We start from the raw sequence: 20,809 nt of genomic DNA, 5'->3' as shown, positions 1-20,809 counted from the left end.
CCAATAAATACTTGTGAGCTTCCCCCATCTGTAAAGCAGGTGCCTAAATAAAAACCTCTTGAATAACATTCTATTTCACAAACGCACTCCTCTCATGGTTTATTAAATAATTTGTGCTGTAATCCCTAAGTAGCAGCCTGAGGTGGCTCGGCCCTTTTGTTTTAAAGCTTCTTTTAAACATTTAAATACCTTATGTTTCAACTGCCAGCTATCAATTTCTGTTACGGATGTTATGTCAGTGAATGGGTGCAATGCATTTAGAGCTAATGGATCTCTGCATAGTAAACCCGGTGACTCCATTTCTGGACCACATCAATGTTCAAATGAGCGCACATGTAACCTGTCAACAACACTGCAGTTGTCACTACCTGACTCGAATTTACACAAGAAACCCTCATCCTGAAATGACCACGTTGAACACAAACATATAATGTGTGTATATATATATATATATATATATATATATATATATATATATATATATATATATAAATCAATATTCTCATGCACATTCCATAGTCTGCCTCTGACTATCCGTGTGCCGAATTGGAACATTAAAGAGGCAGTTATGTTGTCAGAAATCGGGATGACTCAAAAGCATTTTGAAAATGACCAGATCATCACCAGCTCCTGCCATGGTTGCTAGGCAACCAAAGCCGGCTATTCAATTGTTGAATGCTCCACAGTATCCAGCTGGTTTAGTTCTTCTCTTATCACAGGTATTGTGAAAGATCCCAGTGCATTGTGGTACACAATGTAACCGAGTCTGCTTAACTGTTAACTGTTGACTGTTCCCGAGGTAATGTCAGTGGTGTGGGTGTCAGTGTGCTCAACTACTCAATTTTTAAATTGGACAAATATATTTGTGTGTTTTGTTCTTTTATCCAGGCTGAAGGTCTAATTGAATATGCCGTCTGTCCGCAGGGCTTTCAGCATCAGCCCCTCTGCTATACATTTGTTGAAACAGAAAAAAAGCATTGGTGACTCAATCAGTTACAATCTAGCCTCAATCTGATCTTTAATGTTTGATTTGGATTTTCAAATTTTTCCTATGAACCATTTAGTCATTGCTATGATAAATAGTCCCTTTATTTGTTCGTCATTGAAAATTCAGCCTTCCAACACTCAAGGTACCCTTGGAAAATACTTCCTGAGCAACTGCTAGAGCTGCAATAATGAATCGATTACTAAATAAACCATCAACTATTTTGATAGTTTTTTTGGGGGGGAACTAAAACAAGCTCTCTTATTTTTTACCTTCTTAAATAAACAAAGACATCACTAAAAACTGATCAATATTAAGAGCTTTGGGAAATAGATCAACATTTTTTTTGTTTTTCATTTTTAGACCGAACGACCACTCGATTAATCAAGAAAATAATTAACAGATGAATTTATTATGAAAGTAATCATTAGTTGCCACCCTAATTGGTACAGAGACAGAGTGTTGAAAAAGTAACCATTAGCTTTAATTGAATAGATTTCATGTCGTATGTCAGAAGGTGACATGCATTGAATTCACATCGAAACAATTATCATTCTAATAATATGATGTAGTAATATTTTAAAGGCCCTTGTTATTAAACTAACACGTCTACAATGGCTTTGTACGCCTCTAAGTCGTAGTTTCTGACATGCTATAATGTACGGCATCAAAGTCGTCATCAGTGTCACATTTTTTGATTTTGGGTTGAAACCACTCCCAGAGCAAATGGTGGTAATTGCAGAGCTCACTTGACAACTGCAACCACAGCAAATTGCTGTAATATCAACGGACAGATGAGTTTAAAAGCCGATCCCTTTCTTCCTGTCGTTCACAAAATGTGTACAATTGTCATTGTCAAGCATGGGGGCGAGATTATATCCAAATACCAATGAGAGCATTTAAATATTGTATTTACAAAACTAACACCTTTGCTTTCTTCTAGCTGCCATTAGGTGGTATTTTTGGTTTCTTGCAGGGAGAGATTTGCTTGTCGTGAGCTACAGCCATCATCGTGATCATAATTAAAGGAGTCATAATCCACTCAGATTCACTCCATAGGGACGTGAATCTGCTATAATAACCTTGGCCTTGCTTTCTAATATTAGTCTTCTTAAAAACTCACTTTGTACACAAACACAACATATTTTATCCCTTATTGAGAAATAATATTTTTATTTTATTTTATTTTATTAGCTTAAGGCAAAATAATAACTTTTTACACATTAATATCGGTATCACAGTGAATTAGTCAACAAAGTGCTGAGTTTCGAGTTGAGCTGCAAAGAGAAACTGATTTAACATTCTGTATCTTACAGCTTACACATTTTTCGGACCATTTATCTGCACTATTAATATTGCTTAAACCTTTGGTGAAACAGGTCTTTTGACCAGTGTGAATGAGGTATTAATTTCAAGGGCCTTGCTGACATTTAGTCTAATAAGACTGATACTGATACAATGACACAATGGAGGGTGAAGGTTTTTGTCGTTAACTAAAGGTCACTGAAGGATGAATGGAAGCTCAAATGCACTGTTAAGGGCTCACAGAATTACTGACCATGGTACATATGTAATGTTTGAAATGGTAAATTTGCGTGTAGTAAATGCTACACAGGTAGACCGTAATTTGTAGGCTCATGGATATGATTTTGAAGTATTAATTAATGCTCTTTTATGCTCTTAATCCACCAAAAAGCTAGTTGAAATGTTGTACAATGCCAATGTTGGGTATTAGTTACTTTAATAGTGAAGAATTTACAATGAATAATACCACATGCCGTTTAAAGATGCAGTAGTTGGAAGATGGCCCCGTTTGAAAGCCTAATATTTGATTTGTGCGTGTAATTGTTGTCCATCAAAAATATTATAACGTGCACTTAGATTTGGGGCAAAAAAAAGTATTGTACGTTCCTGTAATGTTGGCTGTCTCCCAGTTTTTTTGGATACCATGAAGACTGTCACAGGCTTGGCAAACTTCCACTGAGAGGAAACGCTCTATCGCTCATGTAGTCGGTATTCTGGGTTAGGGGATAACGCCAAAGCTGAGCCCCGAAAGTGGCAGCAGAGACTGGCCAAGTGCCCACACACAGGGACGCTCACTGGGAGGAAGATGGAGAGGCTATAAATACACAGGGTAATGAGAGTGTGGTGTCACTGTCATCATGCTCGCCTGCAGCTACACCATCTCTTTCTCCTGACTGTTGCCTTTCAAATACGTGAAACACACACCCAAAGAAAATAGGGCACGATCCATCAAAGTGAGACTACCTACCCCCAATTATAGTTTGCTACTGAAGCTCGTCTGTCTTAAAATGTAAATCTGGTCTACTATCAAACTTTGAAAGTGACAAATTCTTACTCAGGTGCATCTCTATGAGGTCTGTTTAAAAAAAACTTTGTCTCAAAGATCCAAAATAAAATAACCAAACCACCACCACCCTTATCTTTGGCCAGACTTCCTCTTGAATACAAATGTGTCAATCTCATGGACTTCTTCATCTCAGGAGGCAAAGATTTCTTTGGCCGACCTGCCACCTGGATGTTGATTTTGTCACACTGATGATGACACTGATGTTATCCATATTATCCAATTTTCCATTGGTATTCATAATTGTCAGAGTTTTGGATTACTTTAAAGGCCGAATTGTACATATGCACCAGCCACAGACCCGTTTCTGTGTCGCCACCAACGTGCAGGGTAGAGAATATAGAAGAAGCTACCATTTTGAAGTAATGTTGCACTGTGATATGAATTTGCTTAGTTTACTCTTCAAATGATGAATATTATGCATACATATTATTAGACTGTCCATGTTCAGTGATTACTCTTTCCTAATCCTTATTAGTGATATTAAGGATATTTAACCAGGCGATCAAGAAACATTTGAAAATTGAAAGCTTCCTTTAAAGATTTTCGCGTTAATATCAACAGAATGTTTCACTCTCATACACGTTTGACCTTTGAAAATCAGAAAACAATCATCTGAAAATCAGATGATCAGAGTCAGAGATAGATTATTGGTTCCATGTGTAACCAGTAGCATAAACAACATCTCTCTCTCTCTCACACACACACACACACACACACACATGCACCTTTGTGTCACAGTCAGTCAAAATCTTGGTCGACCGTTAAAACATCCAGGATGTTTTTTTATCATTCTCAGCAGGCAGAATCATTTTTACCCTCCAGCTGTGTGCAACGCCACGTCACTGCTGCTGTGACGCACCTGCTGTACGTGAGACGAAACTGCGAACGCGCTCTCTCATCTATCGCAGAAATCAGCTGTCATTAACAGGTCAGGTCTACGTCGGTATCTTGCAGCAGCTCTGTACTAGTTTTTGTTCACGGACAGAGTCATGTCCACAGACTTGTTTGTCTGTCAAAAGAAATGAATCCCAAATGTGAGAGCGCTTGCTGTCAGAATAGATAAATAAATAAAGGAAATACACAGCTGTGGTACACCACTTTTGTCATTGCTATTTTTAGAATTGTGCTCTGGGTGCCTGATCGGTACTGTAAATGTAGAAGTTTGATTTCCATTTTTGCATTCAGCAAACGTTTGCATGTATGCATGGCGTAGTTCCAGCCTTGTTTAGAAGCTGCAGTGGGGACACTATGTCCAAGAGTACGGTTACCGGTTTATTCAAGGAATCTGGTCGCATAGTGCACCAATCACTTTGAGATTAACGTGATATGACAAAGCTTGTAGCTTAAAAAAGCACACGCTCTGGGAAAAAACAACAACAACAAATAATAATAATAAAAAAAAAATGCTTGTGTCCCCAGAGGGCACTTTGAATCCCTCTGTCCTCCTGCCAGCTCACTTCATGCCTCGCTCTGATGTCATTGATTTGAAAATGCCTGTCCCTGTGCGCTTACTTCCAAACACCTGCTCATATACATGCGTGTGTGTGCGTGTCAATCTATTGTCTATGTGTGTTTTTAATGTTTTATTTTAATGCTTGATCTTCCCTCGACAGTAGAATCTCTTATCCGAACCACATCTAAGCGCTGGGTGCAGCCAGGACACATCACCCCTAGATGAAAGGGAACCGAGGCTTTTTATGTGTACAGACCATTTAAATTGTATGAGCTTTCTATTGTGCCCTGATTTTAGTTTTGGAAGTCTAATTGGAAACTGAATGACGAGCCGAATGCATGGTTTGTTTCCATGTGTGTGTGTGATATCAACAAATGAGAAATGGAGAAACCCCATCTCTGAGGTGGGATTGCTTTTGTTGGTGGGTTTCAGGAGGGTCTCTGTTTGACACATGTTGGTTAAAGAGACAAAATAAGTAGTTGATGATAGCACATATTTGTAGAGCCACACACACTCTTCCCTACTTTATTACGGTTTTGTAATGTGATGAGTGCAGTCTTGCTTGATGAACACGTCTATTGAAATCATCATTCTCACAAAAGACGGATTAAGCCCCCAGAGAAAGATGTGGGTGGATGTGTGGGACTGCTGTAGCTTATCAGTTCTCTTGTGCTACCAATCTCATCCTGCAGTGCCTCGTGTTTTACTGCGAAGCATCAGAAATGTACCATAACCCGAACGGGGGAACCAGAGACGGAGTCTAAAACCATTTGACAGTCCTGATTGGCCCTAGCCCATTGTAGACCAAAAAACGTGTGTATCCATGACAACACCAAGATGGGAACCACTCTTAGCTATTGACTCCCCTCAGTCAGTATTAAGTGCTGACGGATGAAGTGGTGATAAGGAGACATTCAATTCAATTTGCCCTGAATGGCTGCATGTAAATGGAATAAGAAGGTTACAGTTACACTGGAGAGCACGGGCCGGTTTTTAAAGCGGGGGCAAGCATTATGTTGTCATGGGTAAGTCCCCTTGTTGTCATCAGGGATGCGATGATAGCTTGGTTGTTATCTCCTCTCTTTTTCCCCTTTTAATGTTTTTATGTGATTTCGTGTGCTTTTCGCCACCAAAGAATCTTTAAGAGGAGGAAAGTATCCTCTATTAAGGCCTCTCCGTGTGAGCTGTTACATCTCAGTTCAGTTCAATTCTCATGTTGACTCAAAAGCTCAGGAACTGCTGTGTTAAAAAGTAAAGCCGCCTGTAAATATGTATGAATTATAGTCGCGATACACACCAGCTTGAACAAATAAGTCCAAACTATTCAGAGTGGGATTTCCATCTCAGTCGTGTTAGTCTGAAATAACCCTTTTATGTACACTCACTCACCTTCTGTTATAAAACACTTTCCACACAGGGGATACACTTCTGTCTCGGAAACAGAAATGTGATTGTTATGAGGGCAAATTAATATAATTTAAGTGTCCTGTGTTGGAGCAGCTCTATTGAGAATGAGCTGTGCTGAAATGCAAACTCAGAAAGTCCCGAGGCAGACCTGGTGGAATAGAGCTATAAATAATAACAGGTAGCAGAGCGTCGGTTTACTGGATGGCAAAGTCGGTCGTCTTAAGTGTGCTTGAACCTCTGCGTTTTACTTGTCCAAAGTCCTGCCAACACCAAAACAATCTTCTACACACCACAATATTCTCCATCACCTTTAATCCAAGGATCGAGCTCCGTCCCTGGGGGCTTGCATCATCAGACGATCCTTTTCTGTTTTCAGTCAGCCATGCTGGCTTTGGGGCGAGCAATAAAATAAATGTAACATCTTCTCCCACAAATATTCACACCTTCTTAACTAAGAAAGACATAACCGTTGCAAAGATGTTAAACCTATGAAATTACAGTGTTTTAACACATAGCTTTCAACAGTCGACACATGTCCAATATTTCTTACAATCAGAAGTGATAACATACAATTCTAGACAATTCCTCACGGCACAATCACTGGTCACTAAGCGTTTATTTGTGAAATTCCCGTAGGTGGGTCAGTGGCGGTTATTTTCATAATCACGTTGCTGCATGGTTTCCTTTTCTTTATACTTTATTCCCAAAGGGTTGTGAGGCACTTTATTCATTATCGCTCCGTCTCTCTGTGTAGGTGGAGGAGGTGGTGGATGTTGGGACCTTTGCAGCCGAGGACATCCACATACCCAGCATCTACGTCCACAGGGTCGTCCAGGGAGGCAGCTACGAAAAGAGGATTGAGGTAAACTTGTCGGGGCATACGTGAGTGGAGAGATTATATATAGAAGGTGTGGAAAAAGCGTTGTGTTTTCTGGACCATGTCCTAATGTGGCTATTATTTTAAATTAACCAATTAGTAGAATTTTTAATAGATTTATGATGAATCATTTAACAAGTGATGGTGAAAGGGAGTTAAACCATTTCTGGCTAACGTTTCCATCACTTATGGACCACAATATTAGCACATGTTGATGTGTCTGTACTAGGCCAGAAATAAACTGAAGGTGCCGTTTCCCTTTTCTCATATTTATCTGTGTGCTTCCAGAAACGCACGGTGAAAAAAAGTCAAGAACAGAAGCCCAAACCAAAGAAGGACTCTGATATCATTCGGGAGAGGATCATTCGCCGAGCGGCTTTGGAGTTCGAGGATGGGATGTATGGTATCCTTTGCAAAGAATGAAGCAAATAAACAAACACAATTGTTTTTTGCTCAGTGTGCATCAGCGAAATTATATCCTCTCACATAAAAACTGAAACAGCTGTTTTCAGAAGCCTCAAAGTAGAGAAAGCTGTGCCACGGCTTTCCTTCTTTTTGTTTGTGCCAGTAGATTGCATTACTAAATTATGCACAGACTGTTTTTTTTTTGTCTTTTCTTTTCTGCATGTGGTTAATCTGTGATTAAACAGTCCATTTGTGTACTTATTCACATTCTACTATTATTCGACATGAGGTTTTCATTATCTTAGAAATGTTGGGATAGAAAATTCCAGTGGCTTTGTGTTTTGAGCTTTTAACAACAGTACTGTTCGGTCCAAGGTGTGTCGCGAGGATGCTGTACAATGTGATTATTATTATTATTTTTTTTTTTTTAATAATTGCAAATGGAATAGCTACTGTCTTTAACACAAGCGACTAAGCTAATCTTGGTATTGGTATCCCCATGTTGGCCAGCAACTTCATAAAACCTGACATCACTGTGCACCTTCAAAGTGAAAATGGGATTTTGGGACTGGTAAGAAACATACACCGAGCTTTCTTTCCCCCTCTTTGGGTTTCAGTGCTTTGTGAAAAAGATAGCACGCAGCATATTTTCCATCTTGACAGTCATTTTAGGCAGCAGAAGACTATTTTAAACTGAGTTGTGCTCTGAGCATGTGCCAAGATCAACAGCAATTCATTTGAGCAGTTTTGCTGCTGGTTGGAGCCCTCATTTGAAATGTGCTAAGTTTGTTATGCAATACTTAATATTGCCAACAATTTTTTCTTTTTTCTTTCTCGCAATCATTTTCTGGCTGAGACCTTAACAAAGGTGGCAGCTGCTGCTGCAATGGAATGTCTAATCAGTTGTGTTTATGGTGTAATATAAGCACCCTAACTAATGCCTTATTAGTCAAAGTTTCTTGTAATTCAGTTGTGCCAGCTCTCCTCTCCTCTCCTCTCCTCTCCTCTCCTCTCCTCTCCCAGAAGATTTGCTGCCTTTGTTGAACGCAGAGAAAAATCAATGCCTCATCTAAGCTCTAAGCTGAGATATGTGCTGTCTGTCTCCCCCTTTGACAGATCATAGCAGTTCGGACTGAGTGACACGTATGAATCTATCGTGTGTGTGGCTGCTCACCTGTGTGTTTCTATTCATTTCTCTGTGTATAGGGGCCGTACCCCGCTGAAGATGAGGTGGATGCAGACCTGATTAACGCCGGTGAGTGTTTCACACCCACACTGAGGGATGTGTTTTTAGCAGATCAAAAACGGTGTAAAACCTTGTTAATGAAGACACGCATAGATTAATGTATATGACAATGCTATATCTAATTTAAAGTAAGATGAAATATCTGGTTTCCCTTACACATCAGTCCTTTTCCATTCATCTGTGCATTTATTTCTTATATGTTCTTGTTGTCATTTCATTCATCATTTTATGATTATGTGCTGTATATTGTTGTGTGTGTCGTTGACAATGATAGTGCTGTGCTTAATCTATCCCATTGCAGTAAATACGATATGTCAACTGTTATGTTTAATAGGAAAGGAAACTGTCACGGTGCTCCCGGGGGCTGCCTATTTCTCCAGTGATGAATCTTTTGCCATGATCCGAGGGTAAAGCCATAAACCATAATCTCCGTAAAACACATTTGCTGACCAAATTTACAGTGAATGACGTGTTGACAGCTCAATAGTATTCAATTATTTGAAGTGTCATGAATCACCTTTGATCAAAAATAACACATTGAAAATGTTCTCCAATCCATTAGGCAGAATTTGACTGCAGGATAATGTTTGTAACATGTGGTATTCATAAATGGCTAGTGTCATTAATACAACTACACACCAACCTTGTTAATATTCCCAAGATCCTCGGTTGTTATTGATTTGCCAGCTGTCTGAAATTACCCACCCGCACTACCTGCAGCATCAGTCCTGTTAGTCCGACCTGTGGAAATCCAATATCACTCATAAATACTAGTGCCGTCCAGTCACACTGGCTCACCTCATTGTGGGAACCAAGACTTGGTTTGAATTTAGGCTTTTAGTTTGGGTGAATTAGGTTAGTCTAAAAATGTTTGAATGTGTGCACACCGCACATGCCAACTGTGTATGCTTCCTGTAACACTTACAGGACGATACAATGGCAGTAAAAATGGAAAGATGCTTCAGGTTATGCATGGTACCCACCCACAAGTCAGCACTCCTGCTGAGAAATTACAGCTACTGGAATAGACTATGAGATCGATTACGCATGCTAAGATGCTGGCCCATGTAAATATGAACCATGGCCTCGTATGTCATGCATGCAGAAATAAAAAGCGCCTCTCCATGGCTGCGCAGTAAGAATAACCTGGCTCTAATTCAATGTATCACACATTTTTTTTTTTTTTAAAAAGGATCACAAAGTAATATAGAGTTTAACTAACAATCTCTCCAGTAGGGATACAGAGAAAAAATCAAATTGCACAGTTGACGCATGTTCATTTGAAAAGCAAGGCACGTTTGTTTATATGTAGCACATTTCAGAAAATAACAGCAGCAGCATTAAAGTGTTGAAAGGGCAGCTAAATATAGCAGTTCATTTGCTGTCTCATTCACTTTAGATGAATGTTGGCCTTACTGACGTGATTCATTTTGGATTCAGTTTTCATTCAGATTTGGTTTAAGGGGGAAAAGAAAATCCCAATTTTCAATACTAAAGAATCGCTGTAAATTGGAATGGCAACACAGAATGACATCAGTGTTTGTTGTTCTAGCTCTGTCACTTCTAAAATACCTTATATAACTATCGAGTAAATACCCAAAATGTGCTGTTTTAGTGAGCGGTGCGGTGTTTGGTTTTTCAGTTACTCGTCTCTAACACAAGTTCAGCTTTATAAGTTCAGTCTATAAAGTTGCAGAGATGCACAGATTGCTATTTTTGAAAACACATGAGTTATTAGAATCTGCTCTGACAAGAAAAAAACAACAACAACAACAAGCGCACAATCGTAACAGTCGAGTATTATTATGTCTTTTTGTCAAATGAGACATTGGAGTAAATGTAGACTTAACATGTGCATTTATGTTTGATGTTTGAACTTGTTAGTCCATGAGTTGAAGTGTTTTCTGTCCTCATCAGTGGTCACATCAACCTGACGATGCTGGGAGCCATGCAGGTGTCAAAACATGGAGACCTAGCCAACTGGATGATCCCTGTAAGTTTAATTTAATCTAATGGCAAACTTGTTTTGTATATATATATATATACATATATATATATATATATATTTTATATATATATATATATATAATATATATATATATATATATATACATATGTGTATATATATATATGTGTGTGAGCCTTTCCCACTCCCACTGGGGTTCGGGAAGGACGGGAGGCGGCTGAGGGAGCAAATATATTGGTTTATTGTAACTGAAAATAATCAATAAAACAAAACATAAGCAGTCAGCTGTGGCTGGTGTGTCAGCGCTCTCCTGCGCTGCGCTGGTCTGACTCTCTGTGTCTCTCAGTCTCTCTCTCTCTCTCTCTCTGTGTGTCCGTGTGCGGACCCAGCCTACTGCAAGAGACCAGAACCAGGTTACAAACATGCTTATATAGCTGACTAATTACCTGATTCTGTCCAGCTGTCTGATCACCGGCTGAGCCACTCCTTCCTTTCCTCCAGCAGCCGTCGCTCTAACCAAGCCCCACTGCCACATACCCCCACCGCCCGACTTAGGCCGGGACCCCGCCGGCCGCTAGCCCACTCCCCCCCCCTCCGCAGAGCGGGAGAGAAAGTCAGCCACGGCCATGCGGTGCCCCGGCCTATGGATCACCTTGAACCGGAAAGGCTGTAAAGCCAGATACCAGCGAGTGATCCGCGCGTTGGCATCTTTCATGCGGTGGAGCCATTGGAGCGGGGCATGGTCCGACCAGAGGGTGAATGGGCGCCCCAGGAGATAGTAGCGGAGGGCACCGACCGCCCACCGTATGGCGAGGCACTCTTTCTCCACCGTACTGTAGCTCACCTCCCGCTGAGCTAGCTTCCGGCTAATGTACAGTACGGGGCGGTCGACGCCCTCCACCTCCTGGGACAAAACGGCCCCCAGCCCGCTGTTCGAGGCGTCGGTCTGCAGGATGAAAGGGAGAGAAAAGTTACTTGTGTATAAAAGTGGCTCCCCACAGAGGGCTTGCTTAACCCTCTCAAACGCCAGCTGACACGGCTCCGTCCACTGGACCGGATCTGAGGCACCTTTTCGGGTCAGGTCGGTTAGGGGGCTGGTCAGCTCCGAGACGGCCGGGATGAACCTCCTATAGTAACCGGCCAGCCCCAGAAACCTCCTAACCTCTTTTTTGGTCTTGGGTCTTGGGCAGGCTGCCACCGCTGCGGTCTTTTGTATCTGTGGCCGCACCTGCCCTCCCCCCAAGTGGTACCCCAAATACCGTACCTCCCTCCGTCCAACTGCACACTTCCCTGGATTGGCCGTGAGCCCCGCCCTCCTCAGGGACTCCAGCACTGCTCCCACCTGCTGCATATGCTGCTCCCAGGTCTCACTATGAATGATGACATCATCCAAGTAGGCCGCAGCATATGCAGAGTGAGGCCGCAGCACCCGGTCCATGAGGCGCTGGAACGTGGCTGGGGCCCCGAACAACCCAAATGGAAGCGTTACAAATTGGTACAACCCATACGGAGTGGAGAAGGCCGTTTTTTCCCTGGACTCTAGCGACAAGGGAATCTGCCAGTAGCCCTTGGTCAAATCCAGTGTCGTAAAAAAGCGAGCCGTGCCCAGCCGATCCAGGAGTTCGTCGACCCGGGGCATTGGATAGGCATCGAATTTGGACACCTCATTGACTCTACGGTAGTCCACACAGAACCGTATTGACCCATCAGACTTGCGAACAAGAACAATGGGGCAACACCAGTCACTGTTGGACTCTTCTATTACTCCCATCTCTAACATAGCCTGAAGTTCTGCCTGAACAGTTTTCCTCTTATGTTCCGGCAGGCGATAGGGTCGTGAACGCACTGTCACACCCGGGGAAGTTTCTATGTGGTGGTGTATGAGGTTTGTGCGTCCCGGCAGGGGAGAGAACACGTCGGCAAACTGCCGCTGCAACGAGGCCACGTCTGCTCTCTGGCCCGGCGAGAGATGATCGTCAACGGGGACCGGCGCCGACCTGTTTAATTTATTCACCTCCGGTCCCAGCTCATCTCTCTCAATCACCGTGGTGGCCAGAGATACAGACGCCACCTCCCTCCAGGCTTTGAGGAGGTTAAGGTGGTAAATCTGTGTTGCTCCACCCCTGTCAGAACGCACAACCTCATAGTCAACATCCCCCACTCGTCGTGTGACCACAAAGGGCCCTTGCCACTTGGCGAGTAATTTGGAGCTAGACGATGGCAGCAATAGAAGCACTTTATCTCCCGGTGAAAACTGTCTAAGTTTAGCCCCTCTGTTGTACAGCCGCTGTTGACGTTCCTGGGCCTGGAGCAAATTCTGCCGTGATAACTGACCCAGTGAATGGAGTTTTGCTCGCAGGTCCAGTACGTGCTGTACCTCATTTTTACTGGTGCTTGGACCCGCCTCCCAGTTTTCCTTAACCAGGTCCAAGACACCCCGAGGTTTCCTGCCAAACAGGAGTTCAAAGGGCGAAAAACCCGTGGAGGCCTGGGGCACCTCCCGCACTGCAAACAACAGAGGGTCCAACCATTTATCCCAATTACGACTATCCTCGTGTACGAACTTACGAATCATGTTCTTTAGCGTTTTGTTAAACCGCTCCACCAGGCCATCGGTCTGGGGATGGTACACACTAGTCCGGATTGAGCGGACGCCCAGTAATTCGTATAGCTCGCGTAGTGTACGTGACATAAACGATGTGCCCTGGTCAGTCAGGATCTCTTTCGGGATCCCAACTCGGGAGATGACCTGAAACAGTGCCTGTGCAACACTCTTCGCCGAGATGTTGCGCAAGGGTACTGCCTCGGGATATCGTGTTGCATAGTCCACTAGAACTAACACAAAGCGATATCCCCGTGCGCTCCGGTCTAATGGCCCGATGAGGTCCATGGCAAGCCTATCAAAAGGGACCTCCATTAATGGTAATGGGCGCAAGGGCGCTTTTGGGGTGGCCGGAGGGTTGACTAATTGACATTCGCGGCAGGATGCACACCACCGACTTACATCCGCCCGAATGCCCGGCCAGTAAAATCGGGCCATGATCCGGTTCAGTGTCTTATCATATCCGAGGTGACCCGCCATGGGGTTGTGGTGAGCCGCCTGGAAAATCGTTTCTCGGCGGCTTTTTGGGACTAACAACTGGGAGAGCTCTTCCCCTGTTCGAGGGTCACGACTCACTCTGTATAAACGGTCTTTAACGACAACAAAGTAGGGGTGAGAGAGTGCTGTTAGGGTGAACCGGACAACCATCAATTTTCATCACTTGGTCAAAGGCGTGGCGGAGGGTCTCATCCCGAGACTGTGCTAGGGGAAAATCTTCCAGGGGCGCCATCTGTGCCCCCCCCCCAGCAGCGTCGGGATGTGGCACCTCCGCCTCACCACTAAGGACAGCACATAACTCACATTTCCCTGACTTACGTGACCGCACCCTCATGGTTTCCCCTGCTAAGCTCGTAAACCCCGGCCAGTTTGTTCCCAAAATTAGAGGGTGCGTGAGGCGAGTACTAACTCCAGCCTTTACTCTATGTTTTTTCCCTTTAAAACAAATTTCCAGGGCCACCACCGGATAATCGTGAATATCCCCATGCACACACCTCACCCTCACCCACGATGCCTCTAACAATGCCCCCGGTCGAACCAAGCGATGCGATGCCGCTGGGAACCTCCTCCTCGGGGCTGGAGTGGGACGGCTGGCAGGGATCGTCGCTGGCCTGGTCTCCTCCCTCATGCTCCGCCGGGGAAGAGAGAGATGGTCCTCCGCGAGGACGATCGCTGCCTCGATGTTGGCCGGGCGGTGGCACTGGACCCAATTGGCTGTGGACGATGGTAACCCAGCGATGAACTGCTCCAGCGCCACCTGTCCAACGACGTCCTCAGCGGAGTGGGTCCCCGGCTGGAGCCAGCGCCTCGCTGCGTCCAGGAGCTGCTGCGCGTATGCAAAGGGGCGCCCGGCTTCTTCAAAGGAGAGCCCCCTGAACCGCCGCCGGTGTCCCTCCGACGTACTGCCCAGCCGGTCCAGGATGACTCTCCTCAGCTGTGTGTAGTCGTGACGCGCCGCCGCCGGCAGGCTGTGCGCGGCCAGCTGCGCCACGCCAGTGAGCAGGGGAAGAAGCCGAAGCGCTCTCTCCTCCTCCGGCCACCCACACGCCTCCGCCGTGCCCTCGAAGATGTCCAGGTATGCCTCCGGGTCATCTTCCGCGGTCATCCGCTGCAGGGCGACGGGCGGAGACCGTCCTCGACCGGGCTCCGGGTCGGCGCCGTGGGCAGCCGGGCGTTGCAGCAGCTCCCGCAGGAGAGCACGATCGTCCCGCTGTGACGCCGCCATGTCCGCGAGGAGCTGGGACTGCTGCTGCTGCAGCGTGGTGGTGCTCTCCTGCATCGCAGCGAGGTGCTGAAGGGCCAGCGACAGCGGAGATTGTCCTTCCATGTGTCCCTATTCAGGCGCCACTGTGAGCCTTTCCCACTCACTGGGGTTCGGGAAGGACGAGGAGGCGGCGTTGAGGGAGCAAATATATTGGTTTATTGTAACTGAAAATAATCAATAAAACAAAACATAAGCAGTCAGCTGTGGCTGGTGTGTCAGCGCTCTCCTGCGCTGCGCTGGTCTGACTCTCTGTGTCTCTCAGTCTCTCTCTCTCTCTCTCTCTGTGTGTCCGTGTGCGGACCCAGCCTACTGCAAGAGACCAGAACCAGGTTACAAACATGCTTATATAGCTGACTAATTACCTGATTCTGTCCAGCTGTCTGATCACCGGCTGAGCCACTCCTTCCTTTCCTCCAGCAGCCGTCGCTCTAACCAAGCCCCACTGCCACAATGTGTGTATATGTATATGTATGTATACATATATATGTATACATACATATATATGTATTTAGTGATTTGATTTGTTATGGATTGAACTTTCCCCATTTATCATTTAGTCTGTAATATAAAACGCAATATTTTATCAAGGTTTTATTCGGCTGAAAGCCCCAATAAATAGTCCAAAATGGATTCAGTCATATACTGGATATGTTACGTAATGATTAAACCTTTTGATTCCCCTGACATTCCCTGGTTAATATTTTAAGTTCATTATTCAGTGCAGTAAGACAGCTACTCCTAATGGCTTCTTTTATTTTATACTTGGTGGCTCGGCAATGTTGGGGCGGAAACTGATTCACAGAAACGTGGCCATTGTTGTTGTTATTCACACACACTTGGATATTCTTGTCGGGGGATCTGCATTATATTAGGTGGCAGACGTTAATGCCTGATGTTTCATCAGGTCAAGTGGTCTTAAGACCACGGCAGTCACAGCCATCCTCAATAATTACTAAGGTCAAGAACCCATTAAAAGGCTGTTCACGATGGCGCAATGGAATGTGACAGTGCAGACACACGGAGCTCCACCCTCACCTGCACTTCAATTTTCATTATCCCCTCTTTTGAAAGCATGGATGGAGGGAATTACGTTCCCCACGTTCTGTGATAATGAAAATGATGCACTATCTAAAGATTGGTATGTAGCATGAAATTGGAAATGTTTTACGTGGGAGTCCGGAATGCAGTCCTCTCACCGTGATTATGTTGATTTTGAACACTTTTAATATTCAAAATGTAGATGAACGTTTTCCAGTTTAGGGCTCTGAAATGGTTTTATATCACCACCACCAAACAATAGATGCAGAGAAAAAGGCTAATAGAATAAAGACATTTTGGCTGTGGTTGGTATACGTCAAAGCCGTCCAAAATGTGCGGGTGCTCTGTAATATACAGAAGATATAGACACTGATGCGTGGACCTGTGTAAGAGTATGGTGTGTTTTTATAGTCACTCATACATAACCTCATGTTTCTGGTCTTTCATCACATTTACCTGGAAACGGCTGACAGCTTGTCAGCGGTTGAAAACGTCCTATTTAGTGTTTGAAGACACACAACCCTCTGACTGTCACAGTGATTTTATTCCTCATTTATCCATGTGTGAGACCAGCGCTCACCATTTTGGCTGCATTTATATGGGGAAATAAACATTGCAGCACCTTTTACAGGTTTTTGCAGTGCACATTTTCCAGGGTTTCTGTGTTCCAGTTCAGTGTAATTTGATTCTCATTTGTCACTTTTGAGAGAGAAAACAATTTTGGTAGCTTCTCATGGTAACATTGTATTCCTCATTTGTACAGTGATGTTTTACAATTACTTTGAGCACTTTGTCAATTGTCTTGCTGTCAGTCCCTTCTCACCGTGCGATTCTTTTCATTAGTTGTCTGGGTAACGAAGGATTGCAGCCGTCTGTAGCTATGTTATTAAATAAAGGAAAAAAAAAAAAAAGCGAGCCGTTTGTCTCAGACAGCGGAGATTGTCAGAGTTTGAGGGGGAGAGGGAGAGGGAGCCAGTGGGTAAGTGGGAACTCTTGTACTGTGAAGGGGGTCATTTTCTGTGGTGTTTGTGCCACTGACTGGAAAGTGAACACTTGCACAACAAATGAGGAGCTGGTGTTCTGTTGTCATGGCAACACAACAAAAAATACAAGCGACCCCTAAGCTTCTTGCCACTGCATCATATTTAGGAAGACACCGATCCCTCTTTATTTCCACCATTAGCTTCGGATTCCTTTTGACTTGTAAAGGTTGAAAAGTAAATGGACTTTTCTTTTTTTTTTTTCCTTCATCCTGTACACCGAGGTTGCTTTTGAAACATGTTATGTTGTTGTGTCATGATAGGTGCCATTTCAGTAGAGCTTCAACTGAAGAAGTCTTGTGTTATCTGTGTTTTGCACCACTGACGCTGCCTCCTGCGGGTCCCGCACATTATCTCCCACTTTAAAAGCCATTACATGAATGGATTTCCCCCGACTTACATCTCCTCTAACGCCTATGTAATTAACATAATGTGTAGGCTACTGTATGTGTGCTGCTGGCAAAGATTAATTCCAAAAACACAGTTCAATAAGCCAGTTAAAATGTAAAATGGCCGTTTTGAGAGGGGAAGAAGAAATGTACACGGAGGAACGAACACAAGGTTTTCTCAATACTGGCTATAATGTAAAGCAGTGATACAAATAATCACAACATTTACATAGATGTGTTTTGCTAAAGTGTTCTTACTAATGGAATAACATGTCACATTGGTATGTAATTCAATCTTTTCGTATGTGTTCTGCAACCTAATACAACAGGTCCTCGAAACAGTGATGAGTGTGTGATGTTGACGCAGTGTATTTTCATGTTTTTACACAAATGACACTATTTACATTCAGGTGTCATAAGATTGTAGTGACGTAGTTCATAGTGGCGAAGAAATGAAAAACCTGTCAGACCAGTAAGGTTAATATCATCAAAGCTGTGTTAATTAAATGACTAAATTACACTGCTGTTAATTCATTGTGACTGCTTCAATCCGTTTCACTCCCCGCATGGCTGCACTTTCTTTACTTAAAGTGTGATTCCAGTAGAAGTTCCATGTCTGCCGTCAGTGAAACAAGATCGTCTTGTACTTTTATTCAAATGTTTATTTTACTGTATTGACCCCTTTTTAGTAAGCGTGACTGGACTAGTAATTAAGTGTGGGTGATCTCTGAGATTTCCCTTTGATAACATGCAGTCTTGTTGGTAGGTGGAGTAATCTGCAGCAGACTGACTTTAAAACCTATCGATTTGATTCCCACCACCGAGCACTCTGAAAGTGCGTTACCAATGATCACACGAAAAACGATACAGTTCCATTTTTGAGGATCACTGTGAGAGTTACCGTGTGGGCAGAGAGACTGTGTTTGAAGGATAAAAGTCCAACTTTTATTTCAAATAATGAAGCTTTGTAGGTGTTTGGTGAGGTGTTATCGTAACAGACAACTCAATCTTTAACTAAAAGACGATACAGTGAATTATATGAAATTAAATGCAGCCTCTCAGTCTATGCTTTCCCCTACTTCCTCTCCTCCACCACCTCCTCTCTCCCAGCCGTCCTCCCGCTCTCAGTTGATATCTTCTCCACCCAGCTGGCCTCCCCAGAGGCAGGCACTATCCTTATGATGCAACACAGTTGGCATATATCCTCTGGTTATCGAGCAGAAAGTAAAGCAGGCTCTTCACATGATTGATGAGCAAATGGGATTTTAATTTGGTTACTCAACCGTCACCCGGTAGCCATATCTGCATGTCTGCTTTATTTAGAAGCCGTGTTATTGGGAACTTTGAGGGACATGAAGACAATTTTTCATTCGCCTGTTGGGGTTTTTTTTTATTTATTTTTTTTTTATTTGTTAAACAATTATTTTTGAATTTATATTTAAAAAAAATCCATATGCTCAGTCGTAATTGGGAATCCTGTCTGCAACAGCTTGCATCAGGACTATATCACTGAATGGAGCATGCATGCACAAACCATCTTACAGTATGCTACCTCATTGTTCACATATGTCTGTCAGAGGGTGTGTGATGATGTGAGAGTGGGTGGGAGAGGAGGTTGGTGAGCTTATGTCCGCATGTATTATATGTCTGAACATATTGCATTTATATTTTATAGTTGATTTATGTGTGCACCTTGAGGACTGCCAACTAGAAATTATTTTCATAATCGATTAATCAAATAATTTTCTGGTGCATAAAATGTCATAAAATGTCACAAAATGTTGATCAGCGTTTTCCAAACCCGGAAATGAATATGCACCAAAAAAAAAATCACTTCTTATATAGGCACTAAATTCACCAGAAAATGTATTATATAGTGCCACTGCGTTCAAGTAGGGCTGAGCGATTTTGAATAAAGATCTAATTGCATTTATTTTGACAGAAATTGTGAATTCGATAGGAAAAGGTCATTTTTACATCATTTTTCTCATTTTCATTTGAAAAAACACATTTAAAATGACTACTGTGTGATATATGTGCAGATCTGTCAGTCTGCAGAATAAGATGCATATAGATCAAGAAAATTATAAACCTAAAATTATATTTTGACACGCATTTTGGCTTTAATGTTGCGCCTCCTGCGATTCCAAATTTGCACTAGGCTGTATTACGATTTCGATTAATTGTTCAGCTCCACCACCAAGTACAAGCTCAGCATGCTCCCTTTAAAATAATTAGTTTTTCTCATCATGATTCCTACACTTAAGATGTTTGCTTCACTCGATTACAATAAACCTTATTTTTCCATTAACTTCCAGTTGTATCTGTCTGTGCATATAGGTTATGGTAAAAAATGTTTTGCAGGTTCTGAGGTATCTTTAAATTGACAGTGCTGCCCAATGCATAGGCAAAAAATTAATTTCAGCCTGTGTTGCTCACAGCATAGAAAATTCCACGCAACACATGTTGCCGGAAGCATGTTGCTCTCCGTGCTGCTGTGTAATCCGCAGAAAATGCTGCCAACAGTCGTCATTGGAGCTCCTCTGTAGCAAACTTCATTCCACCCGAAAACTGATCCTCATTATAGCTTGTGTTAAGCTGTGGATTGTTCTAATAAACACTTGTTTATGTTCCCCTGTGGTGTAAACCACATGGTTTACATTTATTAGCCTATGTACTCCTCACTGTGCCCCTACTTCTATACATCAGTGATACTACTGCAAAGAGCCACAGCAATTTGGGATAGAGATTCCACAATCTGCCATCTAGAGAAAGAAATAGCTGTTTTATCCCCCTGCCTGTCTATATGAATGGTTTTATGTACTCATTACTCTGTTTCTATCATTTATTCTCAGGGCAAGATGGTGAAGGGAATGGGAGGAGCCATGGATTTGGTGGCTAGTGCTGGAACAAAGGTGGTGGTCACCATGGAGCACTCAGCTAAGGTATGTATATACGTAGAGAGAGAAAATGCGTGTGTGTGTGTGTGTGTGTGCCATGGCTGCTCTCACTAGTGCTGCTTATCACCTGAAAGTCTCGTTCTCTCACATAGAAATTCAGCTCAAATGAAATCATCCATTTCCTTTTCCCATGCTAATACCTTCAGCAGCACCCTGTATCTTCTTCTTCCTGCGCTAATGACTATGAGTGTTATGACTGATTAAAGATAATTCTCTTAATGGATTGCCGTAATGCCTTTTTTTTTACCAGATTGTGCTATCCTCATCCAAATTGCTCGTTTTTAGCTAATTTAAATTGAATTCTATAC

At 43.1% G+C, this 20,809-nt stretch overlaps 1 protein-coding gene across 1 annotated transcript in view; it reads left to right on the top strand.

Moving 5' to 3' along the window:
* oxct1a (3-oxoacid CoA transferase 1a) overlaps window positions 1–20,809 on the top strand; it is a 40,877-nt gene that overhangs the window by 11,249 nt on the left and 8,819 nt on the right. Inside the window, exons 8-14 of the mRNA XM_044026980.1 lie at window positions 6,971–7,078; window positions 7,382–7,496; window positions 7,975–8,069; window positions 8,705–8,753; window positions 9,079–9,151; window positions 10,662–10,737; window positions 20,397–20,486. Of these exons, the coding sequence (XP_043882915.1) occupies window positions 6,971–7,078; window positions 7,382–7,496; window positions 7,975–8,069; window positions 8,705–8,753; window positions 9,079–9,151; window positions 10,662–10,737; window positions 20,397–20,486 (606 nt within the window). The remainder of the gene's footprint in view (window positions 1–6,970; window positions 7,079–7,381; window positions 7,497–7,974; window positions 8,070–8,704; window positions 8,754–9,078; window positions 9,152–10,661; window positions 10,738–20,396; window positions 20,487–20,809) is intronic.

This window comes from Solea senegalensis, linkage group LG5, assembly GCF_019176455.1.
Source record: "Solea senegalensis isolate Sse05_10M linkage group LG5, IFAPA_SoseM_1, whole genome shotgun sequence".
Lineage (NCBI taxonomy): Eukaryota > Metazoa > Chordata > Actinopteri > Pleuronectiformes > Soleidae > Solea > Solea senegalensis.
Note: the sequence above shows the minus strand (reverse complement) of the source record. Positions and strands in the feature narration are given on the sequence as shown.